Source organism: Sturnira hondurensis, unplaced genomic scaffold, assembly GCF_014824575.4.
Source record: "Sturnira hondurensis isolate 20B ecotype Veracruz unplaced genomic scaffold, ASM1482457v3 Scaffold0000867, whole genome shotgun sequence".
Taxonomy (NCBI): Eukaryota; Metazoa; Chordata; class Mammalia; order Chiroptera; family Phyllostomidae; genus Sturnira; species Sturnira hondurensis.
Genome location: NW_028073498.1, coordinates 3,986,540 through 4,004,706, shown reverse-complemented (window position 1 = coordinate 4,004,706; position 18,167 = coordinate 3,986,540). Strand labels below are relative to the sequence as shown.

The 18,167-nt window shown below is 47.3% G+C and overlaps 1 protein-coding gene and 1 long non-coding RNA gene across 6 annotated transcripts in view; one reads left to right on the top strand and one right to left on the bottom strand.

Annotated features, from left to right (window-relative positions):
• PXYLP1 (2-phosphoxylose phosphatase 1) overlaps positions 1 to 7,137 on the top strand; it is a 72,446-nt gene extending 65,309 nt beyond the window's left edge. For all 5 annotated transcript variants that reach the window (XM_037051655.1, XM_037051664.1, XM_037051647.1 and 2 more), the window contains one exon: positions 4,834 to 7,137. In XM_037051655.1, the coding sequence (XP_036907550.1) occupies positions 4,834 to 5,771 (938 nt within the window). In that variant the 3' untranslated portion in view covers positions 5,772 to 7,137. The remainder of the gene's footprint in view (positions 1 to 4,833) is intronic.
• On the bottom strand, positions 24 to 15,579 carry LOC118990879 (uncharacterized). Its single transcript, XR_005067308.1, has 3 exons — positions 15,306 to 15,579; positions 12,017 to 12,095; positions 24 to 66 (listed from the first exon to the last, which is right to left on the bottom strand). It is a non-coding gene; the product is annotated as an uncharacterized LOC118990879 (long non-coding RNA).
• Positions 15,580 to 18,167: the final 2,588 nt, after the last annotated feature.

The window sequence follows — 18,167 nt, the reverse complement described above, 5'->3', positions numbered from 1 at the left end:
CGGTCACAGGGTAAACAAAACTGGCACCTCTGAGTCCACCAACACACCCAATCAAACATCTGATTTCTAAAAATTTCTGATTTCTAAGGCAATATACGTTTATAGAAAGATTAAAAAAGCAAAAAGAAGAAAAATAGCACCCATAATCCCACCAAAAAAATTAGTTGGCTTTCTTCCTGTGTCCGTGCATGTGCACACACACACACAGTGGTATCTTACTGAGCACACTATTGTCACACGCTTTTCCACTTACTATCTTGTGGTCATCTTTCTCCGTTTACAAACAACACCATTTCTGCTGGCCACCAGTTTTTCCACTGTGGATGGGCCATAACTCGTACAACCAGTCCCGCGGTCTTAGCTACAGCACACATGACACCTGGTAAGTTTCAGTGCACCAGAGCTCAGGGACAGACCCATGGCAGGTCCCCACTGAGCAAGGAGTCCTTTGGTCAAGTGAGTCCCTCACAGAAGGCCATCTTTTTCTCTGCAGTCAGTTCACTGTCAGGGCAGGTGGGTGAGTTAATTGTGGGGTCACCTTTTTGGGAAGAGAAAAAACTGACTCCCCTTCCCCACAAGAGGTTCCAGTTTCCAACTTCTTTATTTGGGACCTCAAATGACCTGTGCTTGGTCACCAGCCTCTTTAGAAGATTGGGAGGACCTATTGGCCACGCTGTGTCTTCCTGTGCCCCCAGCATCATAGGACCTCACTTTTGACGGAAGGAAGGGGGCTCTGTCCTGTAGTTGGCCCTCTTGGGTCTCACCATGTTTTGGAAGCCATTATTATTGGGGAGAATGGCAATGAGTGATGGACAAGGGCAAGCCGAATAAAGAGGGCCAGCCCTGAGTAGAGTTTTGTCAAAAGCTTTTGATAATTAGTTCCATGTGCACAAATTCTGCATCAGTTTAAAACAGGAGTCCTCACCCTACGGGATCCAGCACCCCTTTTATTAACAAGTTAAGGCACTCCCTTAACTGTCCAGGAGTAAGACTCAAATATAATCTCTTTACACATGTAATTTAAAAATATGTTAGGTTTAAAAATATACTTAGGTACCCTAACTATAACATAAAAGGAAGAAAGAAAAACAAGGAAGATAATTTATTACAGAATTCTGTGCACCTCAGTATAAATGCTTGAGCGCATCTGTACTGGAAAATGGAATGATGTGATCATTTGCTTACACGTAAATGTAGATTGCCAACTGTGACCACTACCAATACAGGCTGGTTACAGGCTGCTTCATATTGGTGACTCTAATACCAAGTGTCAGGGCAAGATTTTTTTTATTTTAATTTTTTAGTCTTTATTATATATTTTTCCAATACCATTTAGTCCCTTTATACCTCCTCCCTGCCCAGCAATCCCCACACCATTGTCCACGAGTCCTTCTTCCTTTTTGGTCGATCCCTCCACTTCCTAACCTCTCCCCCTGCCCCCACTAGCTGTCATCTCTTCTCCATTTATGAGTCTGTCTCTGTTGTGCTTACTGGTTCAGTTTATTCGTTAGATTTCACATATGAGTGAAATCACCTGGTGTATTTGTCTTTCTCTAAGTGGCTTATTTAGCGTAATGTTTGCCATGTCCGTCTATCCTGTCACAAGGATAAAACTTTCTTCTTTTTTACAGCAGAGTAGATATTGTGTGAATGTCCCATGGTTGTTTGATCTATTCATCTATTGGTGGACATGGGCTGCTTCTATCTCTTGGCAATTGTAAACACTGCAATGAACAAAGGGGTGCTTTAGTTCTTTCAAGTTAGTGTTTTAGGTTCTTATAGATGTTTTTTTAACAAGTTCTGATCAAAACAACATACAGATGTCCCTCAATATCACATTTCTGGACAATTCATTGGATGTTAATGTTATGCAAAAATGACTTTGTAGATTCAAAAAACAGGTTCTAAGTAAGCTACTTAAATGGATTTTTTTTCACGTGTGGGAATGTCTTATGATACATTCAGCAGTTATATGGAACAGAGAACAGTTCCTTCAGAAGACTGTCCAGCTTCCTGATCACCACCCACTGGGGGTCAAGAACATTTATTTCCTTTATTATTGTGACAGCACCACCTCCATGCCCTCCCCAGAACCACACCTGCTGAGAACCATTGCTTAGACTCTGGTTCCAAGTAAAAGAAATCAACTCAAGCAAAAAAGGGACATTTATTGTAAGGATTCAGGGTGACTCACTGACTCTAAGGGCAAGAATGCGACCAGGCCTCCGGAGACTGGAACCAGGAATAAAAAGGCTGGCTGTGTCTGCCTCTGATTTCGCCATGTGTTGTGACAGAGTGACAGTCCTAGTCACACCCAGAGATGGACTGGCTAGTCCAGATTGTCGATAGAGAGAATCTGATGGTGTCCTTGGGGGTCAGTGTCCATCAGCTGGCTAAGAGGCCAGGGTGACTGTGCATCGAGAGTGGGGGCTGTGTGTGGGAGGGTGGCCCCCACGCTCTTAGAGACATTCATTCTGACCTTTCTTCTCAATTGACTTATTACCATCATCATATTCTAAATTAGTATTATTCTAGAAAATTTTTTTGCAGTACTGTTTTCTCCCATTCCCTTATTCTCTTTTAATGGCCAATTTTATCTTCTATTTGAAATTACATTTTAAAAATAAAGCTGTTATAACAATCATTTATAACCGGTACACTTTTGGCACTGCACAGTAACTGTATAAGAACAGGTTGATCATTAGTGCCTGCTCTATTCAAGATGCTTTCGCAGCTGCTGAGTGTCAGGGAGGGGTGGGCAGGCAGATGAGTGAGGCGCTCTGTGGCCTGTCCTACTGGGCCCCTCAGCTGCAGTGGGACCGTGTGCACAGAGGTCACTAAGGTTACTGCTGCAGGATCGCAGAGAACAAACACAGGCATTGGGGTAGACAGACCTGTGAAATGGGGCTGTGTCTTCCCGACAGGGCTGGTGGTAAGGTAAATTCGATAGCACAAGGAAAGTGCCTAGCACAGAGCCAGCATATGCTGGGCTCAGTGAATGTAGCATATGGGGACAGGAAGGAATTGTCCATTTGCCCTGGGGGAGGAAGAAGGAAGACCCCACAGAGAAGGCAGTATTGCAGCCGGTATTGCTGGGTGAGGATTCCTCTGGGAAGAGGGAGGGGAAGGGCAGGAACAAAGCCAGGAATGTGCAGGCTGTGTTTGAAGACCATAAGAAGCCCTAAAATGGCTAGAAGTTGGTGTTTCTCCGGGGAAATGTGGGAAGAAGGTGCTGTGAGAAGGGACTGAGAGCACAAGGTGGGGGCCAGAATGGGGCTTGAGTTCTGCTGCCTCTCAGCAAAGAAAGGCTCGGGGCCTCAGTTTCCTCATCTGGAAAATGGGGAGAATAATATGCCTTCTTTACTGGGTTTGTGTGAGGGTTAAAGGAGAAAGGTCTGGCATACAATAAGCACTCCAACTGTAATACATGTGGCTTAGGAGCATACGATAGGTCCAGAGGTGAACTAGGGCCAGATACAGGTTCTCAATGTATCACTCACGTTTGCCTCATTTTGCAAATCATTTTGGAAATGCTAAGGCTTGGTCCAGCCCAGTTCTCTGAGGGAATTCTGTTCTCATTCAATGGTCTTCACTCAGAGTAGGACATCCTTGGTGGTTTTTTCTGAGCTGTGCCTCTTCCTGGGCCAACAGTGCCCTCTGTCTCATGCATCTCAGCCTTAAACTGTCTCATCTTTGCAGCAGAGCCGTTCAAACATTTGGGCATCTATAAATGATAGTACTGGTTATAGGATCTTCATGTGGTTTCCGTTGTCAGAGAATTCATATCTGTTACTGGAACTGCATCCCATTGGCTGGAAGGTGAGCTTGCTTTTACCTTGGCTGCCTTCTCTCGCTTGAAGATAAGGCTTTCTTATTTTTTCAAGATAATTTATTACTGTGGTTCAACACCGTGGTTCAACACCAAGCCAACGAAAAGGCAAACCTGAAATTCTTGCTCCTATCCACGTTCCATCCTCCCCATGTCTGTGCCCCCAACAGTGCTGGGTATCCATGGAGATCCCTTCCCTGTGCATCCTTCCAAAGTTTCTTCGTGCAACACGCAGGCAACTGCAAATGCGCATTCGTATTCCCCCCTCTATTTTTATTTAAACGGGTCATAAAAACAGACTGCTGTGCAGTTTGGGGCTGTGGGGGTTTTCTCATGTATACTACCTGGGTGTCTGGGAGATCGTTCCATATCCATGCGGAGAGAGTGTCCTCAGGGGGGAGCTGGGAAGGCCCCAGCAGGATTAGGCAGGATGTACTTAGAAGCCTAGCAGAGAGCCTTCGGTTGGGAGAGTTGGGAGGATGGGAGAGGGAGGGAACTTCCCCGCACGGAAAGGACCAAGCAGTCAGCAAGCGGCTTCATCTCTTTACCTGCCCGAGTTACCTGAGCTCTCCCTGCACACTCAGGAATGTCATGTCCCTGGGCAGAGGACCAAAGCTCTCCTTAGGCCCGGACAGCTACAGCCTGGGCACCCACCCGCAGAGTGTAGTTCCCGCCCTCTGAGGCCCGCCAGTCACCAGGCCTTCCCCAGGGCAGGGGCTGGTCAAGGGGAGGGATTTCGGCAGGTGGTCATTGTGCTCCCCAGAAAGGCTGTGGTCCGAGGGCAGGGCCCTTTGTGCTCACCCACTGATGAATACCCTCGAGGTGCTCCCTAGTTACACTGACTTGAACCCATTCTTGTAGCCTCTACACGGTGGGCAGCAGGCTCCATTACATCCTCTTACACTGATCTAAGGCAATCCAGAGCCGGGCACGGGCTCACCCAGCTCCCTCCACTGTGCCTTTGGCTGAGCTGGTGCTCAGGAAAGTCCGTTGCTCTGTTTCAGGAGTCGTGCAGCATCTGCAGAATGGCCAGCTGCTGAGGGACATCTATCTCAAGAAACACAAACTCCTGCCCAGCGACTGGTCCCCAGACCAGCTTTACTTAGAGACCACTGGGAAAAGCCGGACGCTGCAAAGTGGGCTGGCCCTGCTTTATGGCTTTCTCCCAGATTTTGACTGGAAGAAGATTTATTTCAGGCACCAGCCCAGTGCTCTCTTCTGCTCCGGAAACTGCTATTGCCCAGTGAGAAACCAGTATCTGGAAAAGGAGCAGCGTCGGCAGTACCTCTTACGCTTGAAGAACAGCCAGCTGGAGAGGACCTACGGGGACATGGCCAAGATTGTGGACGTCCCCACCAAGCAGCTCCGAGCTGCCAACCCCATAGACTCCATGCTGTGCCACTTCTGCCACAACGTCAGCTTCCCTTGCACCAGAAACGGCTGTATTGACATGGAGCACTTCAAGGTGATCAAGACGCATCAGATTGAGGACGAGAGAGACAGGCGGGAGAAGAAACTGTATCTGGGGTATTCACTCCTGGGCGCCCACCCCATCCTGAATCAGACCATCGGCCGCATGCAGCGTGCTGCCGAGGGCAGGAAAGAGGAGATCTTTGCGCTGTATTCTGCTCACGACGTCACCCTGTCACCAGTTCTCAGCGCCTTGGGCCTGCTGGAAGCCAAGTTCCCAAGGTTTGCAGCCAGGCTGGTCTTCGAGCTCTGGCAAGACCGAGAGCAGCCCAGGGAGCATTCTGTGCGGATTCTTTACAACGGTGTCGATGTCACATTCCACACCTCCTTCTGCCGGGACCACCACAAGCGTTCTCCCAGGCCCATGTGCCCCCTTGAAAACTTGGTGCGCTTTGTCAGAAGGGACATGTTTGTGGCCCTGGGTAGTGGTAGTACCAATTATCATGACGCATGTCACCGGGAAGGATTCTAAAAGATACACAGTCCAGGACTTACAGAATCTATGCCGACACAGAGGGATGGGAAAGGTACGCCTCTAGTTCAGTCCTTTGCTAAGGGTCCGAGATGATTGATTTTCAAAGACATCATGCTCGAGAGCCACGGAGGTGGTTTGGGTTGAACAGTGAGTGCATCGTTGGGTTCAGGTACATGAGTTACTTGATACACAATAGCCAATCCACAGAGAACGGAAGGTACTTTATCACAGCCAGACTGCACTTACAATGCCAGGATTATTTTAATGCTCGAAGTTGCCAACCCAGATATGTATCCTTTTGATCTGCCATAGCCCTTACTGTATGTTGGAACCAGCAAACCTCGGCTGGGACCGCCTCACCTTGTCCTTGTTCATTGCAAACTTTCCCAAAATGAGTTACGTAAAATAGGGCTTGGCAAACTTGTTCAGGAAAGGGCGAGGTAGGAAATATTTAGAGTGTGCGCACCAAAAGGCCACACACAGTCTCTGTCACAGCCATCCAGTTCTGCTCTTCTCATGTGAAAGCGACCACAGCCAATACGTCCCCTAAGACAGGCCACGGGGCAGGCTGGTCCCTGGGCTGTAGTTTGCTGAGCCCTGACCTGAAAGACAGGCTCTGTTACGATTGCACGCTGAGCACTTTGAGAGCCGGCTGGGTATCACGAATGATGCCGTGGTGCCTCCAGTAACCTCTGCTAGAAACACAGTTTGGTCTGTATGACAACAAAACAAAGGGAAAATGTTGAACTGGGAGGAATCGCAGAAGAATAATTATAATACTACTTGATGTCCATGATGATTGTGGTATAAGATAGTTTTAAGGATGTTTAAATATTTGTCTGCTATGGTCTATTTGCTGTATATGCTGAAATTTTTGTATTCCATTTAGTATTTTTATAGTCTAGGAAAATATTTTCTGAGACTGGTTTTAGATGTGTTCTTATTCCTATGTAGTATTCGATTTATTGTACCTGGTTGATATTTCGAAGGGAGCTAGACGCTGAATTGAGGCACTTTCTTCCAATAAAATGACTTATGGTTCATTCCCTTGGACAAGCTGTAGAATTGGATCAACTTTTAAATAATCTCTTCAAGTTTCAGAAGGTAAATTCTACCTGATTTTTAAATAAGTTTTTGGAAGAACTTTGTTACTAGATCGTTAAATCGTCTTTCCTGGGTATTTTATACAGTAGAAGCAATGATCACCGAATCTGTGGTTTCTGAGCAAACGGTGCTAGCTCTGTGGGGAGACCTGTACCGTGCAGGTGGGATGCTCCGGTGTCGCCGTGTCCGATCTGTTCGTTTTCATCCCGTGCTGTGTTTCAGTACATCTCTGTTTCTATTAATAAATTTTTGATGAATATTTGTATGTACCACTAACAGTTTGTGCCTATGAGTCAGTCACTCTAGTTCTTTTCAAGGGAGTGCCAATACTTTAAAATTTTACCCTTTTTTGTATAAATAAAAATGTTTTCAACTAGACAACACGTGGAGCAGGGAGCTCCAGGCCCCGAGGCCCACTGCGACCAGGGGCAGGCTGCACTGCACCGTGGGGACCACAGAAAGGAGCCGAAGTCCTGCCCCCTTCCCCGCAGCAACATCCGTGCTCGCTGGCCAGGACCACGTGTCACAGCTGGCGGCCTTGGACTGGGTTAAAATTTAGCTTAACTGCTTCTAGTATTGCTGACAATCTTGTGCTGTCTCTCGGCTGTTTAAAGCCTAAACAGTTTTTTTTTTTCCTCTTACTCACAATATCTGATTTAGAACTGCTAAACACAGCTTGAGAAAATAAAAGTGAGGCAGATGTTTTAAAAATTAATTTGCAACATCTGTTGGTAAAGGTAAATATACTGGATAAGACCCCCACATTAAAAGTGTACGTACAGGTTTTGCCTCTGTGGTGAAAAAAACAACTTTTGAGGGAAACAGCCTTGTGTTTCTGAATTGCGGCCTAGGCATTTTACAGGATGACAACCCCCGGAGTCTGGACATGGAGGGAGGACCTCAGGATGCCCATAGTAAGTTCCCGCTTTACTTTTGCAGGGCACCTTTAAAATAACTGCTGCAGGGGTGTCGGCCTGCGGCCCGAGGCCACACGCACCCCGGGATGGCTGTGAACGCAGCCCAACACAAAATCACAAAATTTCTTAAAATATTATGAGATGTTCTTGTGATTACACGTTACAGTGTATTTAATGTGTGGCCCAGGACAACCCTTCTTCCAGTGTGGCCCAGAGACTCCGAGAGGTTGGACACCCCTTAGAGTAAAGCCTGCAGAAAGTTAGTGACCTCTGTCCCAGCCGCCTTATCAGTAACAGGTGCTTGCTGCGCTGCTCTCAGCCTCCTGCTCATCCCCGACCTGGGATGGAGAACTGCCATTCCCCCAGCTCAGCCGCACCCCCCTAGCTGGGATCTGAAGGTAATGAATCTTGTGACTGTTTCCTTTGTGTAGATGCGTTGAAACCGCCTTCAATCAAAATGACCCACTGGGTGGGTTTCACTTCCCCAAAGTGGGAGCTCGGATGCTGAGGGAGCTACCTGCCACCTCCATGTGGGTAGCTTGTGCTTCCTCATTCAAGTCATAATCTATATTTTTTGTTGTTTTTTTAAAGAACATTTGACAGCACGTAACTCCAATTTATTCATTCATTCATTTAGTTGGTTAGTTTTAGAGAGAGGGGAAGGGAGGGAGAAAGAGAGGGAGAGAAACATCAGTGTGTGGTTGCCTCTCACATGACTCCAACCAGGGACCTGGCCTGCAACCCAGGCGTGTGCGCTGACTGGGAATCGAACTGGTGACCCTTCGGTTCACAGCCCGTGCTTAATCCACTGAGCTACACCAGCCAGGGCTCAAGTTGTAATCTGCATGTCCTTTTCTCCCTTCAGGTTTTTAAACTTTTATTTTTTAATTACAGTTGACATACCATGTTGTACTAGTTTCAGGTGTACAACATAGTGATTACACATTTACATACTGTTCTTTACATACTGTTCTTAATATACCAGCTCTGGCTTCTCCACGCAGCCTCCCAAGGCATCAGAAATGCACAGCATTAAATAGTTCCCTTAATATCAAGTTCTGAGACACTTTAGTCCATAAACAAACACTTAGTTGAGGGTCTGGGCAGTGGTCTTACGGCTTAGTTCATGGGAAGTGTGGGTGTGTGCATGAGCATATTCAGCTTTCTTGTATTGATGACTAAAATGAACACATGCACAGTGGAAAGCAATAAAATAATACTGAAATTTTTAAAGTGAAGTCCTTTAATCCCACCTCTGGGGACAACACTGTGAGAGCTTTGACAGATATTCTTATAGACATTTTCCATGCAGATGCAGAAGTATGTGTAATTTTAAAATAGGAGTCATTATATATATATAATTTCTATGACTTGCTTTTCTTAAAATATTTTATCCCATTATTTCCTTTAATAATATGTCTTAGACATGTTTCTTGTTAATTTGCTTCCCTTCCCTTAATATGCCTGGGAGATATTTCCACATTGAGATAGATAGATATAGGTAGGGAGAGCTCTTTTTATAGTCACTATAATACTTCGTGATTTACATGAAACATTTTTAAAACATGGAAAGTGTGTGACACTGAAACTTAAAACCAAGACACTAAGACAGGACTACAAGGCTTTTGATCAGAGTTACACAGAACAAAGCAGAGGCCAGCAAATGTATGTGTTGATTTTCTACCTTAAATGAGCAATTAACCCTTTTACCATGTAGCTACAGGTATTAATATAAGCGGTGTATTCTTTCTCTAATTTCACTTGTAGGATGGAAGAATTTAATCTAATATTGACATTAAGCCTTTTTGAGGGTCTTTCATAGCTAGAGCAGAATTAGACCTTTGAAAGATTTGAGTGACTCCTTTTTCTAGAGCTCATCAAGACTGATGCAGGAGAGGCGGGGAGGCAGCCTTCTGTTTCTCTGAATCTTCAGGAAGCCTTCAAAACAGATTTCGCAGCCCAGGCCATGGTGGGTGTACCATAGTGTGCTTAAATACAACCGAGAAGAAAGCAGAAAACAGACAGGGTTTACACTGCAGTTCTGCCTTTGACAGTGGCTGGCACAGCGTCTGCCCTGGGCATCAGTTAGCTCCCGTTGCTCAAGGCCACTGACCTGAGTGTTGGGGTCATACCCCTGCGTAGTGCCTGCCCAGTGGCCAGGTCAGATGAGTAGTAATAGCTTCTGACTAAGAGGAACCAGCTGAATTCATCAGAGTGGCTGGTCAGGCCTTCCTAGTCTCTGAAGCCACCTGCCAGCTGAGAGTGGCCTTGATGAGGAGAAGAAGACATATCCCTGAGGAGCTAGTGGGGCCACTCCCAGAGCTGCAGAGCCCCTGGCAGAGGAATGGCCTGAGGCCTGGCTTCTGGAACTGTGAGTGGTCAAGGCACCATTTGCCTGGGGACTAACAGGCAGGGGTGGATGCAGTGGACAAAGGGATGGTTCATGTTCCTGGTGAGATCGAGTCATACTTCCCTCCAGGGACCCCATAGGCATGTATGTATCCATCCAAACAACTTTCTGAGGAAGGTCCTGTTACCCTAATACAAATGAGGAAACAGGCTCAGGGGACTGAAGCCACTTTTAAAAGTCAAAGCCCAAGTTTTTGTGGCATCATTGAAGGCTTTACCTACAACTCACTCAATCCTCCCAACAACCCTGCAAGATACGACACTTGGTGGTGAAAATCAATGACTATGAAAACATAGGGGGTCACAGCAGTTCTAAATTCCAAAGTAAATGGTTAGGACAATATCCTTACTCTGCTTCTTACCAGCTGTAGTTGCTGTTTTTGTTAAAAAACGTACGGGATGTAAATCTGAACTTTGCAGTGATGCTATACTACACTCAGCCACTAAGGGGCAGCATCAAATACAATCTTTAGCCTTCAGGACTCAGGCTCCCCTCTGAAAAGGAGGTCCGGTAGTTGTCTGATGTTTTAATAAGGTGACCAGTCGCCCCAGTTTGCCTGGAACTGAGAATGAGGGGCTTCCAGTGCTAAAACTAGGAAAGTCCCAGGCAAACTGGGCCAAGGTGGGGACTGTGGGGTTATATGTTGAGACATGCATCAGATGCTACTGTTACTCTTCACAGAAAAGGGGAAGCAGGACGGAGTGACTCATCTGAGGTTTCACATAGCCAGCTAACGTGTCAGAACTGGAACTCAAAGCTGTTGTCCATTAACTCGAAGGGCCACATCCTTAAGCAAGATGTCAAAACGCCTCTCTGACCCATCTGGGAGTGTTTGCTGACATGCAACACAAACCTGATTACAGTGGTTAAGCAAATAAAGTCATTTTCTCCAGTGGCTCCACCGTGTCCTCAGGAACCTAGACTGCTATTTAAATCCCACTGGCCAAAATGGGGTCCCTCGGCCCACCTCTCTTTCCACCTGCAAACCGAATACCTCTTCCATCTTAACTAAGCACTTATCATGTGCTATAGCTACAACTTTTGAGTTTGAAGTGTGAAAATAAAATGGGCATGAATTTCTTTTTCCTTTCCACAATTCCACAGATAGACTTGTTCTTACCATAGATCTTAGTGATCACAGCACACAATTTTTTTTCTTTCTTTATGAAGTTGAGAACTTTCACCTTTTCACTGAAAGGAAGCACTTTCCGGCTTCTTTTTGGCGTATCCAAAGTGCCAGCATATTACTCTTGCACTTTGGGGCCACCACTAAATAAAACAAGGGTGAATTGAACACAAGCATTGTGATACCACAACAGCCAATCTGATCACAAGATGGCTACTGAGTGGCCAACGGGCAAGCAGCAGACACACTGGACAAAGGGATGGTTCATGTCCCTGGTGCAAGGGGCAGGATGGTGTGAGATTTCACCCTAGCACTCAAAACAGTGCAAAATTTAAAACGTCTGAATTCTCTGTTTCTGGAATTTTTCCTTTAATATTTTTGGACCATGGCTGACTGCGGGTCACTGAAACCATGGGAAGTGAAACCACAGATAGGGGGGACTGCTGTACCCTCTAGTTAACATTTCTCACGGAGCCAAACTGAAGTGTGTTTGATAGCTTTCTAGTATATACTAAATGCATACTCACTCTTTCTCTTCAACATATAAAGTTTGTACATTTGTGTCAGCACAAATCAAATCTTGCCACACCTTGTTAAAAATCCTTGGTCCTCTGCAGCCCTCTAGAAAATACCCACGCTCCCTAAGGTGACTCACAAGTCCCGTCACGACCTGGCTCCCACTTACCTCTCCCACTTTACTACTTAGAATAGTACGAAGCTGCAGGGGCTGTACATGGGCTGCAGTTGTTGCATTTCTTGCATGTCTGGGAGAGGGAAGGTGGGCATTAGTGTCATGATATGCCAGGTTTGCAGAATCTCTGAAGGGGACAATCCTGTCCATAGCCCCCAGCAAATCTTCCTCAGGACCTAGAAACCTCCCAGCCCTGCACCCTCCTCCCTTTCCACCATCTGTGTCTAGAGTGTGATCTCCTGGAAAAGGAAACAACTTTGGAACCATGAAGACTGAGTTCGAATCCAGTTCTGTACCACTGTGCAGCTGTGGGGCCAGGCATCACATCTAGCCTCTCTAGGTCTCAGGTCGCTCCTCTGTAAACCAGGAGCAATACCACTCACGAGAGACTATACAGAAAGCTCCAGGCACACGGGGCACCCCTGCCGTGGCAGCAGTCATTATTGCCCCAAGTCACTCTTTTCTTGTAACTGTTCGAAGGCACAAAAACCAGCTGGAACCAGAGTGTGTACTTGCCCGTTTTTGGAAGCCAGGAAGCCCACCTGGAGGCCTAGCGTTATGGCCTGAGCACAACTGGGAGACACAGCTCTCCGGGCCCACACACTCCCTGTGGGGGAGGAAAGAGCTCAATTTTCTGACTCTTGTCTTTGTGCCCACTAGCACATTTGACACCTTATATAAATGCCTCGATTATTCCCCAAGGTAAACTGAATTCACTGCTAGTCCTTTCCCCGTGTTTCCCTCATTATCTATCTAACCTCCACCCTTCTACTTTAGTTAGACTTGCTATCCATTTCAGAAGCAGCAGCTGACCACAGAGTTCAGCAAAGGAACGGAGTCTGGAGGTTTTAGGCCATTGGTCTGCCTCCTCCTTGGCCCCTAGAGATGCTGAAGGAGAAGCAGCCTGGGAGGGGACATGCCCCTCAATGGAAGACAGATCCTGCCCTCTGGCCTCAGCTTTAGGGGGCTCTCCCCAGCTTTAGGTGCTCCTTCCACTCTCCCTCCTCCCCAGTGCAGGCATGCCCCTGGCAGCAGCAGTGCCTAGGAAAGGGAAGTCCTCCTCCTGGCAGGCAGCTGGCCAGCTTCCTCCCCACTCAGAGCCAAGCATGTCTTGGTTAGGCACTCTTCAAATGAGAATCATTTCAGGAGCCTTGTCTTCAAAAGCTAGACAGAGACTGGAGTTCCAAAAGCCTGAAGTTGAAATGAACCTCCAACATGCAGAGTGTGGAAATGAAAGGATGCCACACTGCCCTCTAGTGACAACTTGTCCTGGCCCTTGCTCTGCTGCTTTTCCTTGGGTTCCCCACAGCAGATGAGGCCTATTTCCCAGGAAACTAGAGCCCCCTCTGGTGGCCTAGGAGTCAACTCTTCTCTCCACTTTCCTACATTACCTTTAGGATGTGGAAGTAGAAGCGCCGCAGCCAGATGGCCTCACCCCAACTGCCCCTTGGTCTCACTGCTGAACCAGCTGTTAGTACTCTCAACAACTGGTTCCTTGATTGACAACCATTAAATTGACCTCTGACTGATGGATCCTGCACGACTGTCCATCTGAATCCTGAGGACTGATTGGTTGGTAGGCTGAGTCACTTTCTAAACCACAAGTGATTTGATTGACCTAGTGGCTCACTAACTGATCTACTAATCCTAAATAACTAAGTTTGAACTGTTTGTCTCGCTGACTCCTCCACTAACCAGCCAAATGACTGACTGACTGACTGGCTGGCTGAGTGACTGACTACCCTGCAGAGGATGTGCAAGAGTGACAGCCTGGCTCATGACAAAGGGTGACATAGGTAGGAGAGGGTGCCTCTTTCTCACACCCTGTCTCCCTTGCGTACTTAGAGCCCTTCTCTTCCCACCCCCACCCCCGAGGAGCCACTTGAAGACAGTAGAGAGGGCAACCAGGAGACTGACCCTCTACCTCTAGTGAGATTTTTAAAAGATTTTATTTATTTTAGAGGAGAAAGGAAGGAGAAAGAGAGGGAGAGAAACATCAGTATGTGGTTGCCTCTCACACCCCCCTCTTGGGGGTGCAACCCAGGCACGTGCCCTGACTGGGAATCAAACTTGTGACCCTTTGGTTCGTAGGCCAGTGTCAAGCCACTGAGCTACACCAGCCAAGGCTCTAGTGAGTTTCTTAACTAGAGTCCCACAGATGGGTTTTCCAAATTGTGTGGATATGAAGATGTGTGTTATCTGGGAAGAGGGTTCACAGCTTTCAGTGGACTCTTAAGAGACCAGCACACACAAATACGTTCAGACCTACTGCTCTGGGAAGACCCTCAGCAAATACATTCAGATATGCAAAACCCTTAGCTGAATGCAAGCCCCACTTCTCCTTCCCATCAGGCCAGGGTACAGGAAGGTAACTAGGAAAAGTCATAGTGGACATGGATGTCCGAGGAAGGACAAAGGCTGAGCTGTATGTGAAGTTTCCAGAAAGAGGCCCAAAGAAATCAACGTGTGTCCTTCTGGGAGGCCACACTTAACTCAGGATGGCAGGGCATTCACAGCTCTGAGCAGACTGTGTTCGGGCTGAGATGAAGGCTACATTCACCAGGGACCTTGTCTGGGGCAGTGAACCTGTGTATGTGGTGAGTGGCTGTGTGGCTGTGTATATTCACATATCAGTGTGCTCACAAGGGTAGGTATAACAGAGTTGTGTAGCTCGGTGTACGAATGTACTTCGGGTCAAAGTGTGTGTCTCAATAGTTTGGTGAATAAATTTGCACATGTGTGCTCTGTCCTTGACCCCCTCAAGTCTTTTGGCAGGTGTGACACATTATGAGTAAGAATTTCCACTAAGTGGAAATATCTGCAGACATGCTAGAGGACCACACCAGAAACCTGAAATTTCTCAACATCTCCCTCTCCCTGAGCCCCCAAAACTGGGCTGTGATGCTGCTTTTCCTGACCCTAACTCTCTCCCGCCAGGTCCTGGATCTCAGCGATATCTCATGCCGCATTCATTGCCCAGTTACAACTGGCAATTGTAATTGACAGGAACCCAGGTGTGTCTGTCGCATTCCACCCCGGGTCCACTCTCCACCAGACATGGAGCCTGAAGGACAGTTGGAGGCCGCGCGTGCAAGGGCTCACGTATCCCTTTTCCCGCGCGGTGGAGCAATAGAAGCCGGAGGTGAAAAGGCATGCGCGTGCGCAAAGAGTAGGAACTACGATTCCCAGAATTCTTTTGACCGTGATTCCGTTTCCCAGAAAGCTCTTTGGGTTCCCACCCCGGAACTGCGCTCTTTTTTTGAAAGCGGAAAATGGGACAAACCTGACAACGAAGACGGATTCTGAACGAATAGGACCGTGCGAGGTGTCGCGGAGCGTCCACCTCCAGGGGTCGTTCTTGAGTCAGAGAAAGCTGCACTGTGGGGGAAAAGGACCTCGCACAGCCTTTCCGCGCTTCGCGGGGCAGCGTGCTGGCTCCCTCTGCCCGCGCCGGAGCCGGCCCGTCTCAGCCTTGCGCTCCTTCTGCGGGCTCCGGGTCTGTCAAGTTGACAGAAAAATCTTTGCAGCCGCCACAGGCTCTGCCCACCTCCGGCGTCTCTGGAGACAGAGGCCAATAGCTAAATGGTTCCTGGGACCTTTTGTTCCCAACCCTGCATTACCTGTTTTCCGATGGGAAGTGAGGGCCTTGGCCCTAAGGGCATAACCCACAGGGCTCCACGCGTGGGCCCCTCAGCTCTTCTGCTACGTCCAGCCCTGGCTGCAGTAGTGGAGCTGTGGTAGTGGGGACAGGTGTGGAAAACCTGTGGTTCCTGACTTGCCGCTTCTGTTCTCAAGAAGGTAGCTTCCCTGTGACACTGGCGCGGGGGCCTTTATGCAGCCCGTGCGCCTCGTGTTTCGGATGCCTGGACTCTGGAGACAGCCTCCCTCCTCAGACCCCAGCAACAGCTGTTGACCCTACTGCCTATTTCCATGTTTCCCCTCAGAGGCCTCTTAGGTCACCGGCCAGAAATGGGAGCAACTTCTGGGATTGGGATTGAAATAGGGAGTCTGGTTGAGTTAGGGAGTCTGAAAGGAAGGAGTGGACCGAGAAGGAACAACTGCAGGACATTTGAAGGACTGAAAGTTACCGGATCAGTATGATGAGGGTTAGGGTAGAGAGGTGAGGGAGTGCGGGAATGAGACCTCTCATCACTGTGTATCTCAAAAGGAAGGATCATGTATCTAAGGAGGAAAGTGAGGAACAGTTTTCAGAGCTCTATTTACTTATGAGAGACAGAGCGCACAATGTCGTTTTGTTCCAAACATTTTAAGTGAAGTAAACACTTGCCTGTGGGCCAGCGGAGCTACAGCCCCTTTCTCAACTACTGCTAGTAATTCTGTGTGGCTCTGTTGCTACATTCCTCCATGCTAGCTGTGGAGGTCCCCGAGACCCTTTTGGGGAATCTGCAAGGTTAAAACTTTTACAGTAATACTAAGATTCATTTGCATTTTATCACGGTATTTGCATGTATGTTTAAAACTGTGTAAAACTGATAGTACCTTGGCATGAATTAAGGCAGTGGCCTTGAACTGTATTTGTAGCTACTGTGTTTTCCACCAATGCTCTTAATGAAGGAGGGTGAGCCAATCTCGCTTAAGAACGTCCTTAATGAAGCTCCTAAAGTATGCATTGTACTCAATTTTGAACCTTGAGTACATGTCCTTTGTTATTCTGTGTTGCAGAATGGGAAATGTACATAAAGCAAGCACATTTATGTGCAGCACAAATGTGCAGCAATGTGCTGCATACTGGGGTGCTATGTTTGTCTTGAGGAAAAGTGCTGGCAAAGGCAGTCACACGCGTGGCCTTTCAGGCCCTGTACAGCTGCATAAGAATATGCTCTGTGCTGAGAACATTTCCTTACAAAGAGAGAAAGAGCTCTCGTAGCAAGTGCTAGGCATCTCTCTCTGGGAATATCTCTCTGTTCCAGACTTGATGTGTATTTCTCCCTTCTTTTGAACCGTATGTGTCATATGGCACCTGACTGGCTCTACTGCTCTATCTGTTCCTGGTGGGGAGGGAATAGGGACGTTCCTGAGTGAGACTGGCTCCCCCTCCCTCATCAAGAGCATTGGTGGAAAACATAGTAACTGCAAATACAGTTCAAATACAGTTCAGTGTAGCTCCGCTGACCCGTGTTCCCCACTAGGAGCAGATGGCCACACACGAGGAGTGCATGCAGACCATGCATGCTGGCTGTGGCGGATACTCACAACTGAAGCTGTGACTATCTTTCCCTTCTCTAGGTGAGTAAAGTTTGCTCCATTCACTGCCTGTGTGAGTCTCGTCTTCCTAGGCTATGCCGCACCAGTGCCAGCTGACCATGGAGTGAGTTGGTTGATAATTCCAGGGACTGCTGGTCCAGGTGGCAGGTATTGTTACGCTATTTGTGGTGGGACCCCTCCTCCTCCTCTGGGGGTAGTGATAGGTGTCACTTGGTTGACAAAAACCAATTCTGTGCTTGTTCGATTTGCTAGCTGAACTAGACTTCCCAGAAAATCACTTCTTTTACGTGAGTGACTGACTGTGATTATTTGGGCTTGGGTACTCAATAGACATTTTCTACAAAATGAACAGTGAGGTTGTCACTTCAAGGGAAACAACTGACATTATTTGTTGCCAAGACTTTGTTCTTTCAAGAAAAAAAGAATTTTGAAAACTGCACCTGCCATATAACTTGATAGTTTCCCAATGTTTAAAAGATTTTTCTAATGAGCATGGTGGTGCTCATTAGAAAAGGTGTGTGTTCTGTTATATTGAATAAAATGTCAACATTTGGAAGATCTGCATAACTCAGATATCTGTTGTTGTGGAGCTAATATAGTGATTTAAAACAACAAACATTTATTATCAATTAGTTCCTGTGAGTTGAGAATTTGACGCATGTAGGTGGTTCTGACTCAGGGTTTCTCCTGCAGCCACGGTCAAGATGTCTGTTGAGGCTGCATTCATCTGAAGGCCTGACTGCATGCAGCTGGAGCGTCTGCTGCCAAGAGGCTCACTCATGCGGCTGCTGGCAGGTGGCCTCTGTTCCCCACCACACGGACCTCTCCACGGGCTTTGAGAATCCTCACAACATGGCAGCTAGCTTCCCCCAGAGCAAATGATCCAAGAATGGAAGGAAGATAGAAGCCTATGATCTAC